Source organism: Spinacia oleracea, chromosome 3 (genome assembly GCF_020520425.1).
Source record: "Spinacia oleracea cultivar Varoflay chromosome 3, BTI_SOV_V1, whole genome shotgun sequence".
NCBI lineage: Eukaryota > Viridiplantae > Streptophyta > Magnoliopsida > Caryophyllales > Amaranthaceae > Spinacia > Spinacia oleracea.
The window spans coordinates 80,799,921-80,815,532 of NC_079489.1; the positions used below are offsets into that span (position 1 = coordinate 80,799,921).

At 36.1% G+C, this 15,612-nt stretch overlaps 3 protein-coding genes across 5 annotated transcripts; all 3 read left to right on the forward strand.

Annotated features, from left to right (window-relative positions):
- The first annotated feature begins 2,309 nt into the window (after positions 1 to 2,309).
- LOC110787254 (uncharacterized) lies at positions 2,310 to 5,322 on the forward strand. Of its 3 annotated transcripts, XM_021991840.2 has the most exons (3): positions 2,310 to 2,651; positions 4,679 to 4,740; positions 4,863 to 5,322. In XM_021991840.2, the coding sequence occupies exons 1-3, from the start codon at positions 2,457 to 2,459 to the stop codon at positions 4,882 to 4,884; spliced, it is 279 nt and encodes a 92-aa protein (XP_021847532.1). In that variant the 5' UTR covers positions 2,310 to 2,456; the 3' UTR covers positions 4,885 to 5,322. The 3 variants fall into 3 exon arrangements, with proteins under 3 accessions (XP_021847532.1, XP_021847530.1, XP_021847531.1); XM_021991838.2 differs by having other exon boundaries at positions 4,676 to 5,322; XM_021991839.2 differs by having other exon boundaries at positions 2,313 to 2,651; positions 4,679 to 5,322.
- A 129-nt stretch (positions 5,323 to 5,451) lies between these two features.
- Positions 5,452 to 7,232, forward strand: LOC110787252 (protein MIZU-KUSSEI 1). Its single transcript, XM_021991835.2, has one exon. The coding sequence runs from the start codon at positions 5,694 to 5,696 to the stop codon at positions 6,438 to 6,440; it is 747 nt and encodes a 248-aa protein (XP_021847527.1). The 5' UTR covers positions 5,452 to 5,693; the 3' UTR covers positions 6,441 to 7,232.
- Positions 7,233 to 7,427: 195 nt separating this feature from the next.
- LOC110787253 (stress enhanced protein 2, chloroplastic) lies at positions 7,428 to 11,672 on the forward strand. Its single transcript, XM_021991836.2, has 2 exons — positions 7,428 to 7,936; positions 11,179 to 11,672. The coding sequence occupies exons 1-2, from the start codon at positions 7,583 to 7,585 to the stop codon at positions 11,452 to 11,454; spliced, it is 630 nt and encodes a 209-aa protein (XP_021847528.1). The 5' UTR covers positions 7,428 to 7,582; the 3' UTR covers positions 11,455 to 11,672.
- The last annotated feature ends 3,940 nt before the right edge of the window (positions 11,673 to 15,612 follow it).

The following is a 15,612-nucleotide window of genomic DNA, read 5'->3' on the forward strand; positions in this document are numbered from 1 at the left end:
CCTTTTTAAAATTACTTGCGACCCATTAAATTTCCCGACTCGAAAATTAAATTCGTTTCGTAATTAATTAAAATAATAAATATTCTAATTAATTAAAATACGTTTAAATAATATTTAAATGCGAAATAAATTCCAAAAATCGTAAAATGCTTTATAAATGTAATTAAATATATTTATAAATATTATAAAAATAAGAGGTATTACAGACGATCCTCCTTAAAAGAAGTTTCGTCCCGAAACTTGGGTTCGGAAATCAAAATTCAAACCCAAAACTTGAGACTTTAATGCGTTCTCTTGCAAAAAATTTAAGTTGTTGTACTATTTACATGGTTAAACAGGGCAATAATAAGTGCAAATTCAATAGAAAGCACTAAATTGAGCATAAAATAGGGGAAAACAAGGTAAAAAGCGCAAAATTCTACCGCACTCTACCCCCCTTAAAAGACACGAGTTACGACTCCGTAACTCAACTAACCTCGGGAAAAAGTTCGGGATATTTCTTTCTCATTTCGTCCTCCGCTTCCCAAGTTGCTTCCGCATATTCTTGATTAGACCACAACACTTTGACAATTTTCACATCTTCAGTACGTGTACTACGCACTTTACTATCAAGGATTTTGACAGGTCTTTCCTCAAAAGTTAAACTTTGGTCTAATTATATGGTCTCAGGTTGCAACACATGCGACTTATCCGGAACATATTTCCTTAACTGAGATATGTGGACTCCGAATGTATTAGACTTGGAGATGTGTTTGATTTTGAATCTGTACTCGGGTTTTGAACAGAAGTTCTTTTTTTAACTGAGGTTAGTCCTTTGCAATCAGTTACTCATGCATAGATATTAATCGTCCGACTTAAAGAGAGATACAAATTTGGTGTCTACAATGGCGTAGGAGCATCAACTTAATTGAGAATTCTAGCCATAATTTCAAGTACTTTTTTTTAATAGCTATAATTTCAAGTACTTGAAAGAGTTGGACTATCATTGAATATTAGACAAAGGAGGGAAAGGACACAAACCCAATCATCACGATCTACTTAGGGATGTCAATGCGGCGGGACGGATGCAGATGTAGGTCCCTCTATCCCCATCCCTACCTAAAATTTTCATCCCCATCCCCGCCCCATCACCCATGGCAGGTACAAAATTCATCTCCATCCCCACCCCAACGGGTATAAACTAAAATCCATCCCCGCTCCACCACTCAACTGAGTATCCAACTATCCATCATCTTCTTATCCCCACCACATACCTGCGCCAATACCCGCATAATTTTTCTTATTTAGCAAACATTTGCCAATTTGCCATATATACGGAGTAATGAAAGTTAACTTTAGAAAAAAAAAAAAAAACTTATGACTAAAGTAACATATATAATAATAAAATAAAAACCCATCATAACAAAAAAAAAATCCAAACAATAAACTTAAAAATCTCACCTAAATTCATATTATCACCTAGACATGTAAATAAATCAACACTCACCCCATCACCCATGACGGGTATGAAGCGGGACGAGTGGGGATAGGGCGGATTCAACACAAAATCCACACCCTCCCCATCACCCATGAGTCCAGGACAGGTACGATTTTTATACCCATCCCCGCCCCATTACCCGCCAAACCTACCTCCATGACTCCATCCCCGCCTACCTGGGGCAGATGCGGGGCGGGTCTCCCACGAAACCCGCCCCACTGACATCCCTTCTACTCCGTATATTAGTAAGATAATAACTCACTTTTTGTTATTTTTGTGCTTTTGTTTTTTTATCTTAACCACATAACCACATGAAATGATAAACTCTTAAACAATTCCCTATATCCACAAATTATACGTTGTCTCTCCTTTTCGGCCAGACTCGAGCAATGCTAACGATTATGAACGTTGTCGTAGCCACCACGAAAGGCTCTAAATCTCTAATACACTTGTTTATCAAACTTCCGAAAACAAATCGTGGAGTGGGAGCAACGAGCAAGTAAGGAACTCTAGCCGTAATTTCAAATATTCGAGTGTTTGAATTAAGTTGACTAAAATTGAGACCATCTGACCAAGCACAAAAACCATCTATCATCCTCCAGATTAGCAACGCCGAAATACTACTCCAATAATTTGGAAAATGTTTGGCAACCCTTAAGATATATAACATAAAATAATATATAAAATAATTAATTGAAGAGAGAAAATGTTGTATGTAAAGTTTCAATGCATTTGTAACCAATTAAAATTTAATATTAAAAGGGTTATCAACCCTTAGGATCACTCTATCATTATCCCAATAATTTATGTGTTTTTGACTTCACAATCACATGAACTCCCCCTTAAACCAACCAACCCTCCACTAATTCACCATTTTCTCTCTCCTCACCCACCCAAACACTAGCTACCTTTTCCCCCTTTTGTCTTCACATCCCACCATTTTTAGTCCAAATTTTTTTCTGGGATTTGAAGGAAAATAATGTTTGATTTGGGAGATGATATAATTCTGGACAACAACAACATTCCATGGCTAATTTGGATTCAGATTTTGGTCATGTTTTTGCTAACCCTCACCATTTTGCTCTCTTACTTTGGTTACTTTGTTCTTGATTCTTCTTCTACAAGCAGTTCTTCTGTTTCGAAGACTTCTTCTAGCTGCAATCCAAGTGCCCAGGTGTGGATTTCATCTGCATTCTTTGTTTTCTTGTTCTGGGTTTCTCTCCTTGTTGATTTTTTTTATTAGTTTTTGAAATTGAGAATTTATATATGCTTAATTATGCTGATTTTAATGGGTTTTCATGATTGATTTTTAAGTCCCGAGCTTGAACGAATTAGTTAATTTAATTAGGTGAGAACAAATGAACAAGCAGGGTATTTTCCGTTTTGATTCATCAATCTTAAAAACCAGCAAAGTTGGGCTATAGTTTGACTTGTGATTGAGGCTAATTACTGACCCATTCTCCATAATAGTCTGAATTGAGTGTTTGTAGAATGTTGGTATTTGTTGGGGAACGGGAGAAAAGTGGAGATAAACTTATAAATTGACTAATCTTCCACCATCATAAGGTTGTTGCTGTGTTAATGAGGGTTTCGTTTTCGTGATCTTAATGGAACAATGGTAAAATCTGGACCATCTGGTTGATAAGGTGGTTTGTCGGTTCTTCTGGATTTGTAAGATAAAAAAAACTTTCTTAAGCAAATTTTGTGTGTTGATTTAGAGTGAATAAGATATAATCTCAGGTTGCTCATATGATATTGTTGTAAATAGAGTGGATAAGATTCAATATGATCTCAATATAATCCTGACATTTAATTATCTGAAGCCGTCTGTTTCCTTCTTTTGGTCCCCTTAGTTATACGAAATACTCCGTATGTCTTAAAGTATATGGAGTAAGGGGTAACTTATAGTAGAATTTATAGAACTGATAGAAAAGGATGGAAAGAAATCTGAGAGCCTGGAAAGTTGTTTTTGGCACTTTGTCCATTATGTACACTGTCAAATACGAGAAGTCGAGAACCGCCTTATCAGGTTGGCAAATTAAGTCTTGCTTCACACAATCACACTGGAGATAAATAAAACTTGGCCAACCTAATCTTGAAAGTGATCCTCTTAGCTGTCTTTCAAACAACGAGCACATTAGTGTTTCCATTAGGCTCTTTCATGTGAATTTGTGGACATGTTTTCTATGAAGCCAAATCCTACCACTTCAACTTTGCTACAGTGATGAATATACTTGTTAAAGTTTCCCGGAGGTATCTACAATTTGACTTACAATTGATTGGAAAATCTAGAGCCTCTTTGCAATTGCGTGGATAAGCCCGTGTGGAAATAAATAACAATCTTCCTTACTCTGCCCTGGTTGGCAGCTTTTGTAGAGGTGTTGGGATAACTAGATGATCTAAAATTTCCTGTTTGTCAACCGGAAAAAAAAGAGAAGAGAAAGGACAGATAATCTGATACTCAGGTTGGATTTTAAACTGGAAGTGATTATCGTGAAACAAGTTTGGGAAACTATATGGGTGAAAGAGAGCATATTCTATCTGGCAGACTGAATTAGAGCAACTCCAATGGTTGCTTCTAGGGACTTGATTGCAATTTCCAAAACTTTCAAGCAAGTAGCTAAACCATTGGAGCAGTTTTGTTAAATTAGCTAGACAAAGCAAATTAGCTCTACCAAGCTAATTAGCTTGGAAAAAAACAACTTTTTTTTCTAATTATTAAGAATGTAAACGTAAGAATAGAATAAAAAAAATTAAAAAAAAGAAGTTAAACAAAAATCAAGCTACTTGCTAACCATTGGAGCATGTTATAGCTAGAAAATGTTGTTGCTTGAAAAATTAATGTGGCATACCAAGCTACAATGATATTAGCTAACCATTAAAGATGCTCTTAGAGTAATAAGTCGACATGTTCTAGAAGTTGGTTGAGTAACTGATAATACATCCATTTGATCCATACATCTAAAAAGTTAGTGCTCTGTACTGATATTTCGCCAAACAAATTGTATAGTCCCACTATGAAGGTTGATTGGGAAGGGAAAATACAAGCTTCATTAATTTAATTTATAAAAGTCATAAATTAATAATCAACATAATTTCCTTGTTGGTTCAGATATCTGAATCTATGTAAATTTGATTGGAACTGATATTACATACTTGAATACAAGGGTGCATGTATTAAACAATTAGTTATATTAGCAGGTAGCTGATAACCATGATGCGAGGAGGGAAATAACTACTACGACATCTAGCAACAGAGTGAGGTGTGTAGGGGAAAGGGATGGCTCTTCCATGAAGGATGTAGCTTCTTCCTCAGTTGCAGCACGTTTCTTCCACCCATGCCGTTATTTTGATTTTGCTAAAGAAGCTTTCCTCAAATGTCTAGGTTTGGATTCAGAATCTCCTGACGAAGAACACAAACATGAAGACTGATGGATGCATCTTTCCACTTCCACTTTTGATCTTCATATAGTCTCTCATTCACACTATATATACGTCCAAGATGAAAATCAGGTAGCTTTTTCTTCACAAATTATTGTTGTTTTGCATATAGGAACTTAGCTGTACAGATTGGACGGGAAAACAAGTGCATATATATGCTATTGGCAAAATGTATAAAATCGGTGTCTTAACAGTTAACATGTATCAGTAACTGACTTTTGAAGGGCACAAAGCCCGCACAGGATTGTTCTGTGGGTACTAGGAGATTCAAATAGTTTGGATATTTCAGTTAGATTTCGAGGCAATGGTGTTTGATGTAATTTTGTACATGTGCGCACACATAATTTTTTTTATTTTTTTACGGGAAAAAAATTTGGACTTTTTTTTTTGTTAGTATTCCAAAATATTTTAAGTATATTATTATTTGGGTACAAAATAATTTACAGTTGTAAGCTAAAATTATCAGAAAAATGGAAACTAAAAAAAGTTGGTACAAATTGCCAAAAACTTCCTTCGAAAGTCAAAACAACTAAACCATATGTATACTTTTAATCTGAAAATTCTAAATCTAAAGTCAACTCACAACCAACATTTCAAGCTTAATATGCAAAATACAAACTGCTTGAGCTGTAAAAAAAAGAAAAATATTGCGAATTATCCTAATCCATAATTAGCAATCTAATTATTGGCTTATACTTTCATCCAAGTCTATCTGCAACCAAAATCAAATTTACCATCTCCTTAAAAAATCCATCAAATAGATGTTTTATTTTAAATGGGAAAAAAGAAACATGCTATGGAAATCAATTCTTGTAAAGATTTAACAGAAGAATCACCTAGAAAATCATCTTCTGCACAAGAAGGGCAACCCCCTCTTTCCCTAGTAGAACCTTCTGTTAAGAACAAACTCCATAAATTCCCGAAAACAATGCGGATGATCCGGTCCATAATCCGGTCATTCCCCATTATAAGCACCCCGAAACCTTGTAGTAGGTTACCGGAGATCAGCTTTCGAATCAATAGCGTGAGTCACCGGGTGACAGGCACATTATTGGGGTACAAGAAGGGTAAGGTGAGTTTTTCATTGCAAGAAACAAGCAAGAGTTTGCCTACATTGGTGTTGGATTTACCTATACAAACCCACGTTCTACAAAAAGAAATGAGCGTAGGAATGGTCAGGATTGCCCTTGAATGCGAAAAAAGGGATGAAAAAGAGAGAATGGGTTTGTTAGAAGAGCCTGTATGGGACATGTTCTGTAATGGGAAGAAATTAGGATATGCGGTTAAGAGGGAGGCTAATGAGATGGAGTTGAGTATAATGGAGCTTCTCAAGGTCATTACAATGGGTGTCGGAGTCTTACCATCTTCCGAGTTTTCCGATGGTGATCATGATGACGAGTTGGCCTATATTCGAATCAACTTTGATCATGTTGTTGGGTCCAAGGATTCTGAAACCTTATATATGATGTGCCCAGAAGGGAATAACATTATTGATCTTAGTATTTTCTTTGTAAGGATTTAAGAATATATGTTGGTAAACTATCCATAAACGAATTATAGATCATTCGTTATCTGGCTACCAAACAGGCCCTTAGAGTACAATTGGGTGTTGTGCATGCACTGATGTCTTATTCAGGAGCATCGGCCACTTAGCCAAGCATGCCGAACCAGATATTCAAGTCAAATTTGCTACATTCTGTTTCTCAAGACAATTCAAATATGCGTCAAATAAATCATGCTCAACCCGATATATATTTAGGTGTAGCTTAGAGATTTATCTTGGCCGGACTGACTATTAAGTTTTTTGTGAATTCATATTCATATTCATATTCATATTCATGAATCATGATAATGTAATGTCCCCAAATTTATAATTCACGAAAATATCAGATCACAATTCGCATATTATTACTTCCTTTGTAAACTTCTCAACAAGTGACATACACTTTGAGGTAACTCTGTTTAACTTCCTCTATAATGAGATTGAGGTTTAAATTATTATTATATTTGTTATTCAGTTACAGAGTATAATAAAAGTATACTCTGTACTACATATGGACGTTTCATAATGTTGTTTACGGTTAGTATATGTACAAATATTAAAATAAACAGAGAAGAGTGTGTAAAAAAATGGATGGATTTAAAGAAAAAAGAATAAAATAAAAGAAAGTGAGTAGAAAGTAAAAAATGTTATGAGGTACGAGAGGTAAGATCATAAAATTTCATATCAAAAAATATAATAAAGTATAATATAAAGAACATTATGAAATAGACTAAAACGAAAAGAATAAATATTATTTTAAAACGGATGTACTCCGTGCGTAATGGTCTACACTATGAGTAAATAAAATAGTGGCAGTAAAGATTCAGTACACTCAAAAGCAAGCAATTGCCTAGTTGCCTTCCCTTAAAGGCTTAAACATCCCACCACAAGTATTCGACAACCCTTGAAAGCAACATCATACCCCAATAAAAGTAAGCACGTAGCCATTCTTAACCCCTCAAACTCTTTACTCTTACGTGTACTCTTTCAATTCCTCCCAATATTCCTTAATATTATCCCCTAAAACAAACAAAATTACAACCTAAGTAAGCTATCTTCACTAAAACCCTCTAAATAGATTCTTACAACTTGTCAATTTCTCTTAGTATTATTCTCCTCTAATGATGACTACTATGACCACGGCGCATGTGGTGCACTGCGAGCTCCAGCCTCCGAGGCAGTCCCCGAGGTTGGGGCCTGACTCGTCGAGCAGTCCTGATCAGGCAAAGATTATCCTACAGCCGCGGATGTGCACACTTAGATCATACGCTTCTGATAGTGGTAGCGGCGTGATCAAGTCAATCATTACCAAATCAAAAGACGGTGTCGGTGTCGGTGTCGGTATCGGTGGTGGTGTTGATGGTAATGATCAGGAGGAAGAGTTGCTGTCTCCATTTTTTGCGAACTTGTACGATTATATAGAAAGTAGTAAGAAGAGTCAGGACTTTGAGATCATCACTGGTCGTCTTGCTATGGTAATTTTTTTTCACTACTCTTGCATCCTTTTATTTTCACCGTGAATGTTTATTAAAGATAATTATACAAATAGTACTTCTACTAATTCTACTTGTTTTTTTTTTTTTTTTTTTTTTTTTGACATAGGCTAAATTTGCATAAAAATAAAAGTTTACAAACTACAAACTAAAGTATTAGATCTTTATAGACCATTACACACATTACAAAACAAACTACTACGATTATAATCCTTATAGGCATGTAAGTAGTTGGCTCTTCCCTTGTCGGCCCTTGATTGTTGTAACTACCTTGTTTACACCACCGTTGAGGCGTTATCGTGCCAAGGCCCCTTGTGGTTGAGATTCCCTTATAGAAGATGGTGGTAACATTGGGTTGCTTACCACTAAGATGCTCCCTAACTAATCTGCAGAAATTGGGAGACAAGAAAAGCAGAGGAAGCGAGACAAAGCTACAGTCTTGGTTAGAAGACCTTGTGAATTGCACACAAGCGCCTAGAGTCCCAAAACATGACTCGAGTAGCATGCTATGAGGCCCCATAAAATGGGGAGCAGCGTTCAAATTTTGAATTTTGAAAGCGTTAACCTAAAAAGAAGACTAACAACTGTTAACCTCCAGAACCAATTAAGACCCAAGACTCTAGCACAAAGACCCTTCCTAACTTCTACTTTCCTCATCCAACCACTAACTTCAATACCTCCAACTCCACAGTTACATGAGACGAAGCCCTCCAAACTACACATCACAACACAACCTCCAACAGTTAAACTACCAACCTCAGAGGAGGAGATGACTCCATCGAACTTTACCTTAGAAAACATGTAACCAAAACCCAAATATTCATCACCTTTAAACCACCTTCGAACAACAACTAGGAACCACATTTGACAACCACAACCAACAATCACAAAAGGACACTTACCAACAAACTTGAAAAGAAACCAGAAACTTTCTACCCACATTAGCCTATAAAAACACACCATAATCGCAAAATCAAGCCAAATCTCAAAACCAACATCATTAGAAAACCTACGGAATTCCATAACCAAAATCACAACACACAAATGACCAATTAAAAAACCCAAAATTGAGACCCTCAAATAGAACTTTACCTTTACCTTTACCGTCAAGATCGGGGTGGTACGACACTACGAGACGGCGGCGGCGTTCTAAAGAGTTTTGGGATTAAATAGGCCAAACACTAACCCGATAACAACTCAAAGTAGACGATTCCTAACCCAAACGAAACCCTAACCCCTAAACTTTTACCTTTACCACTCGATTTTGGTGGCGGCGTTTGGGGAAGTGGTGAGATAGGCGCCTAAAGTTGAAATCTGGACAAAGAAACTCCCGAAACGATGATGGTGAAATTGAGTTTGCCCGATGAACCACCAATTACCCTTACAACACTGACGAGAGAAAATCGAACTAAGAGGAGTTGAAATTTCCGAAAACGGGAACTTGTTCGCCTCTTTTTCTTCGTCGCCGGTGAAACAAACTAACTAACTATAACTATGACGGTGCACGCAAGCTCGCCGGCGGCCGATACGCTTTTGACCACCAGCGAGCAGGCGGCCGCCGCTAGGGTTTGAAGGGTTTGAAGGGTTTTTTCTTAGAGAAGAGGAAAGGTAGAGAGAAGCCAGAAGTTTAGCGAGCTTTTTTTCAACTTTTGTGTGTGTAATCTAATTCTACTTGTTAGAACATGCAACTCAGAGCAAGGTGTAGTAAAATTAATTTTGTTAGGTACGTTAGTAGGTCAATTATGGTATATTGTGACGGTTTTAAATTACTACTTACTATTCTAATAATCTTCAAAAGTTTATGTTTAGGAGTGGGTGTTCTATGCCTAAGAAGAGTTTTAGTTCAAATAAGTCCGGATAATTTAAGATGATTAAGTTTCAATCAGTTTCCGTAATAAGTTTCAGTTAGCTCCAATAAGTCTAGTTAGATTTCTTTACACGCCCAATAGGATACAATTATATCAAATAAATTCCAAACAAGTACGGAGTATAATAAATTCAGAAACCAATTCAAATTAATTCAAAATATTTCAGGCGATGAGAAGGCAACTTCAATTTAATTAAATACTCCCTAGATATGTCCTAAATAATCTTCTTTTTCATGATCGAATAGTTTCCGAGTACAACCTTTGACCGGGTATTGCATACTACTACGTACATCTTAGTCAAACTCTTGAGGAAAATTGTGGTACATAAATACTAATTCAACCATAATAGACCCAATGGTCAAAGTGTTTAAATTTGACTATAAACAATTATTAATGGACATAAGAGAGTATTAATCATAGGCTCTCCGATCCGTATTTAGCATTAACTTATATTGACGTGGTATACTGATGAGGTCCAAGCCGTTCAATTGACCTAGTAATAAGACAGAGTATTAGAGAGTCTATGTATAATAGATCATAGATTCAAAGGTGATTAAAGAGATAGAATTAAGGGGACCAGTTGAGATGCTTACGATGGAGTTTGAAAGGGTGGCTTCAACAATGAGATAGTTATCGTTTAATAATTGCACAAAAAGAATATGATAGCTAATGGACAAAAGTTGCATATATAGCCATATAGGTGGTCCATTGATCAGAGGAAATGACATCCAAAGGTGGTAGATAAAGGATGGTTTCTTATTTAATTTAACTAGCCTTTGAGCCCGTTCAATGAACGGGCACTTATATAGTGGTTATTAAGCCGTCTTTTAAAGTGCTAATTTTATTGAGGGTTTGCGATTTTAGTGTGAATACATGATTTATATAGAGGTGAAATTTGAAAGTTGGAAAAATATAATCCGTATGAGTTAGATGGTGAACTATAAGTGTTAAAGCGAGAAATGGAGGGGAAGAGGTTGAGTGATCAAATGTAACAATTAAATGGTGAATTGATGTTGAATGAGCAAGATAAAGTGAATGAGTTGTTGAAGCTGTAAAATAAGTAATTCGTATACAAACCACAAAAGGAAAATTGGAAGAAGAAAATAAATATATGGATGAAAGATGAAGGTAACACTTGTCATATAATAATCAATAAGATGGAGGCGACACTTGTCATATAATAGTAATTGGTTTTCCTTTTTAAATACTAGGTATAGATTTAAAAAGGAATAAAATAGGATGTTTTCAAGAAATGTTTGTATTTAATTTTGAAATATTTTCACTGTATTTCCGGGTTGGACAAATTAAAAGCTCAACGTACTAATTGAAGTTGTACGTTATTTGCTGTTTTGGTAGATAGTGTTTGCTGCAACAATTGGTGCAGAATTAGCGACAGGAAACTCTGTGTTCAAGAAAATGGACGTGCAAGGGATAACTGAAGGCTTAGGGGCGTGTATGGCAGCAGTGACTTGCGCAGCTGCTTTTGCTTATTCTTCCAATGCTCGTAAGAAGGTTGGTCGTATCTTCACCATTAGCTGCAACGCCTTCATCGATACCCTCGTTGACAACATCATCGATGGCTTGTTTTATGAGAATGACGAAGATGATCAATCTAACGACAGTAATCTATGAACTTACACAATTAAATTAAATATGTGCAACTTCAACCAGTCTTAGCTAGTTTAGAAAGATTATTTACTACGCAGTATGTATGAATCGAAGTGGCAATTCAATTTTATGTATAGAACTATACAAGAATATGTAGCTTTAAATGTATACGTGTATGTATGTTGTATATATATATGTAGTATATATCTATACAAATTAAACTTCTTAGTTTGGTTACATAATGCATTGTATGTCTTATGGTAAATCTTTCAAGTATGAAATGACCGAAATATACTCCGATATATTAAGGAACACGACGTAATATGTTATACGTAGTAATAAGAGTTTATCATCATTATAAACAGTGGAAGATCCAGGATTTGAGAAATGGGAGTACGAATATAAACTCTTATAGTCTACCAACCAAAAAAAAATAAAAAATCCGGGTCCAATTCCGCTATAAAAAAAAATTCAAAAAAGGGTCTACTTACGGTATTAAAAAAGGAAAAAAGTTGCATTCAATGTAATATTTTAGTCAAATAATTAAAACCTAAACTCACCGTTCACTTCATTTATATTATCAATGATTTACTAGTCTTTCAGTATATTCGATAAACAATATAACAATTAAATTAGAAAAATAAAGGGAGTAGTGAACTGTGTATATAAAAACCATTAATGATTTCAACAGAATTGAAAATATTATTCTTCACTACGTATATGACATCTAGTATTGTGTTCACAAATTTTATTTTTTTAACAATTATATAACCCATGCAACTAATTTTAGGTAGGTACAAAAGTGAAATTCACAAAAAATGATATATCTACGTAATTGAAATTAAATGAGTGAAAAAAACACTCACAAAGGATATAGCTAAAATCATTAAAGAGTTGAAAAAAGGGAAGACTAAAATCAATACTCCCTCCGTCTCAGATTAGTTGTTACACTTTCCTTTTTCATCCGTCTCAGATTAGTTGTTACACTACTAAATTAAGAATGACCCTACAATTATTATATTGTCTCTTTCTTCCCACTACTTTTTGTTGTCACCACACTCTCTCTCATTCAATTAAAAAAATATCACACTAACTCCTATCACATCTACTTTTTCAATAAAATAACAATTGATAACCAAACAACCACTTGTCACCTAAAACTTTGTGCAAAGTCTAGTGTAACGACTATTCTGGGACGGAGGGAAAAACTATTAAGTGCTAAACAATGAGAAAGTAAAACATTAAGTAGCTAAATAAATGGGAAAAAAAGTGGTGAAAAATGAGTTACCAGGACTCAATCCTTGCATCTCTTTGCTCTAACATAACTAGTATTATAGGCACGCAATGCGTGCGGGATTATTTAAAAACTTAAAATTCCACACACACGCCTATATCAAAATATTGACACTATTATTCATTTTGTTTTGAATTTTGGAATTCAATTTAGTGTCACATTAGTGATAAATCTCAAATCCTAAATCACATTTCAAATATCAGAAATTACATTGATTCATGTATTGACTTTCATCATCAACTAAACAATCTATTATAGTACATGAAAATGTTTGAAGAGTGGAGCTTCAGTTAGTTCATCACCGTCGTGTCCTTTTCTGATTACTCTTTTTGTGACATCAACATACAGTGGAGCTGAGTATGTCAGGTTCCTCAATCTGGCTGCATTCAGAAACAAAGTTGTTGTTTCACCATCTGATTTTTCATCATCGGCTTACTCAAATAGATTTGCAAAACTTTATCTTGTATAATAGTCTGCAATAAAATCAACCACGATGATCAATTTTTGTTGCAGACTCAACTTAAAATGTGAAGCTTCATGCATTGCAGACTGCGAAATCTCCTTGTTGCAGATGTTAGCAAAGGCTCGCATATGTTTCATGCCGTACTGAGTTAGGGATCCGCATTGCTTCTCAAACACTTGAACCTGAAGAAATGAAAAATCAAATGCAAGCTTTCACTAAATATCCTCTTATAAATTGTAAAAGTTGTAATCAACTAATTACAGGCTAATATATATATATTATATATATATATATATATATATATATATATATATAACAATAACATTCATGGGGTCCCATTATATGATATCAAAGGCTACATATATCATCAAGCAATCCCAATCATCCACAATTGGCATTCTTGGGGTTGGTTTTGCCCTCATAACTGAAGGGTCATTGATTGTTCCAAACAAAATATTTCCATCTTGATCAAAGATCAGTTTCTTCTTCGACTATGGTACTATATTAATGAAGAAACAAAATTTTGGTTCTTTAAGAGATGGGAATTGCTCCATTTGGTCCAAATAAACTCCATATTATTGGTCCATTTGGTCATTTGTATGATCAGAAGAGAAAGTGGACCTGGAATAAAGTTTTTAAAACTTTAGCCGTTCAAGGTGGAGTTTTCGGTATAATGCGAATTTATATGCTAGAACATAACACACGACTCTAAGCCTAGGAGGACCTCCTAATGGGACACTGTTATAAAACTGTTCAAGAAGCATATAGTTTTCAGCACAACAATTCAAGGTTTTATATGCCAGAACAAACAGAAATGCAACCAATAAGGTCCAACTCAAGCTAAAATCTAATTTCTTGCCTAAAATTTTATTGTAACTTGAATTTTAATCATATGCTCCCTCCTATCTCGTAACTTGAGTTTTAATCTACATCCCTTCTTGATAAGCCAACTTACTCTATCTCGTGTCATATATAAAACCGTTCAAGGTGTTAGGTTATGATACACATGAATAAACATAAATCATGCAGAAAAACCATAAAGCCATGAAACATATTATTTACACATAATCATTTAGCATAATTCAGATGCATACACTTTGTAGCGTGTCCTCCCTAGCTGCGCCCGAACCGAACAAGAACAAGTCTTTAGGACTCCAAGTGTCGTCCCTCCGTAGATAGTCCACAGCACGTCCGGATCCGCCTTAAGATTGACCAACTAGAATCGCCCTTAAGGTACTAGGATTTTTGGCTAAACAGGACAAGTGTTTGTGGCTGATTTTTGCTTGAAAATCTTACCTTTGAATACTTTAATCCTCAATATAAATATGTGACCCTAGGCACCTATTTATAGAGTTTATGGAAAGGAATTATAATCCTATTAGGATACTAATTTATTTAATTAGAATCTTATTAAAACTCTATTAAACAAATTCTATCTTTATTAGGATTAGGATTTAATCATAGAACAAATTCTAATAGCCTTAGGATTTGTATTGCACACAACCGCACACGAGCACAAGCACAAGCACAGCCCGCGCAAGCCTCGCGGCCCACGCGAGCTGCTCTTGCTCGCAGCCTATGTCGCAGCCCACGACTGCTCCGCGCGCGCCACATGCCTTGGCTGGGCTTGGCATTGCGCTGGGTCTGGTCGAGGCTTGGCGTGTGGTTTGTTGCGCTTGGCTTGTGTTAGGTTATGATACATATGATATTACATAAATCATGCGGAAACAACCATTAACCCAGGAATACATATTATTTGCACATAATCATATAGCATAATTTAGATGCATACTCTTTGTTGCGTGCCCTCCCTAGCTGCGCCCGAACCGAACAAGAACAAGTCTTTAGGACTCCAAGTGTCGTCCCTCCGTAGATAGTCCACAGCACGTCCGGATCCGCCTTAAGATTGACCAACTAGAATCGCCCTTAAGGTACTAGAATTTTCGGCACTTTTGAGCAAGATGTGTGACTGAATTTTTCTCTCAAAAACTCACTTTGAATACTTTAAAACTCGTTATAAATTGTGAACCCAGGCCACATATTTATAGGGGTATGGAAAGAGAATTGGAATCCTATTAGGATACGAATTAATTAAACTTAGAATCCTACAAGAACTCTAATTAATTAATTTATCAAATAGAATTAGGAATTTAATCATTAACCGAACTCTGCACGTTTTAGGAATCGTGCATGAGCACAAACTCACACACTCACACACGGCAGCCACGATGGGCCGCCCATGCGCGTGCGTGCGAGCAGCAGCCCACGCAGCGAGGCCCACGCAGCCGCGGCCTTGGCGCGCGCTGGGCCTGCCTTGCGGTAGGCCTGGGCGCTGCCTTGGCTGGGCTTGTGGCGCGCGTTAGGCTTGCTGGGCGATGGCCCGGCTTAGTGCTGGGCCTTCGTCCGGCAGGCCTCGTCCGATGCT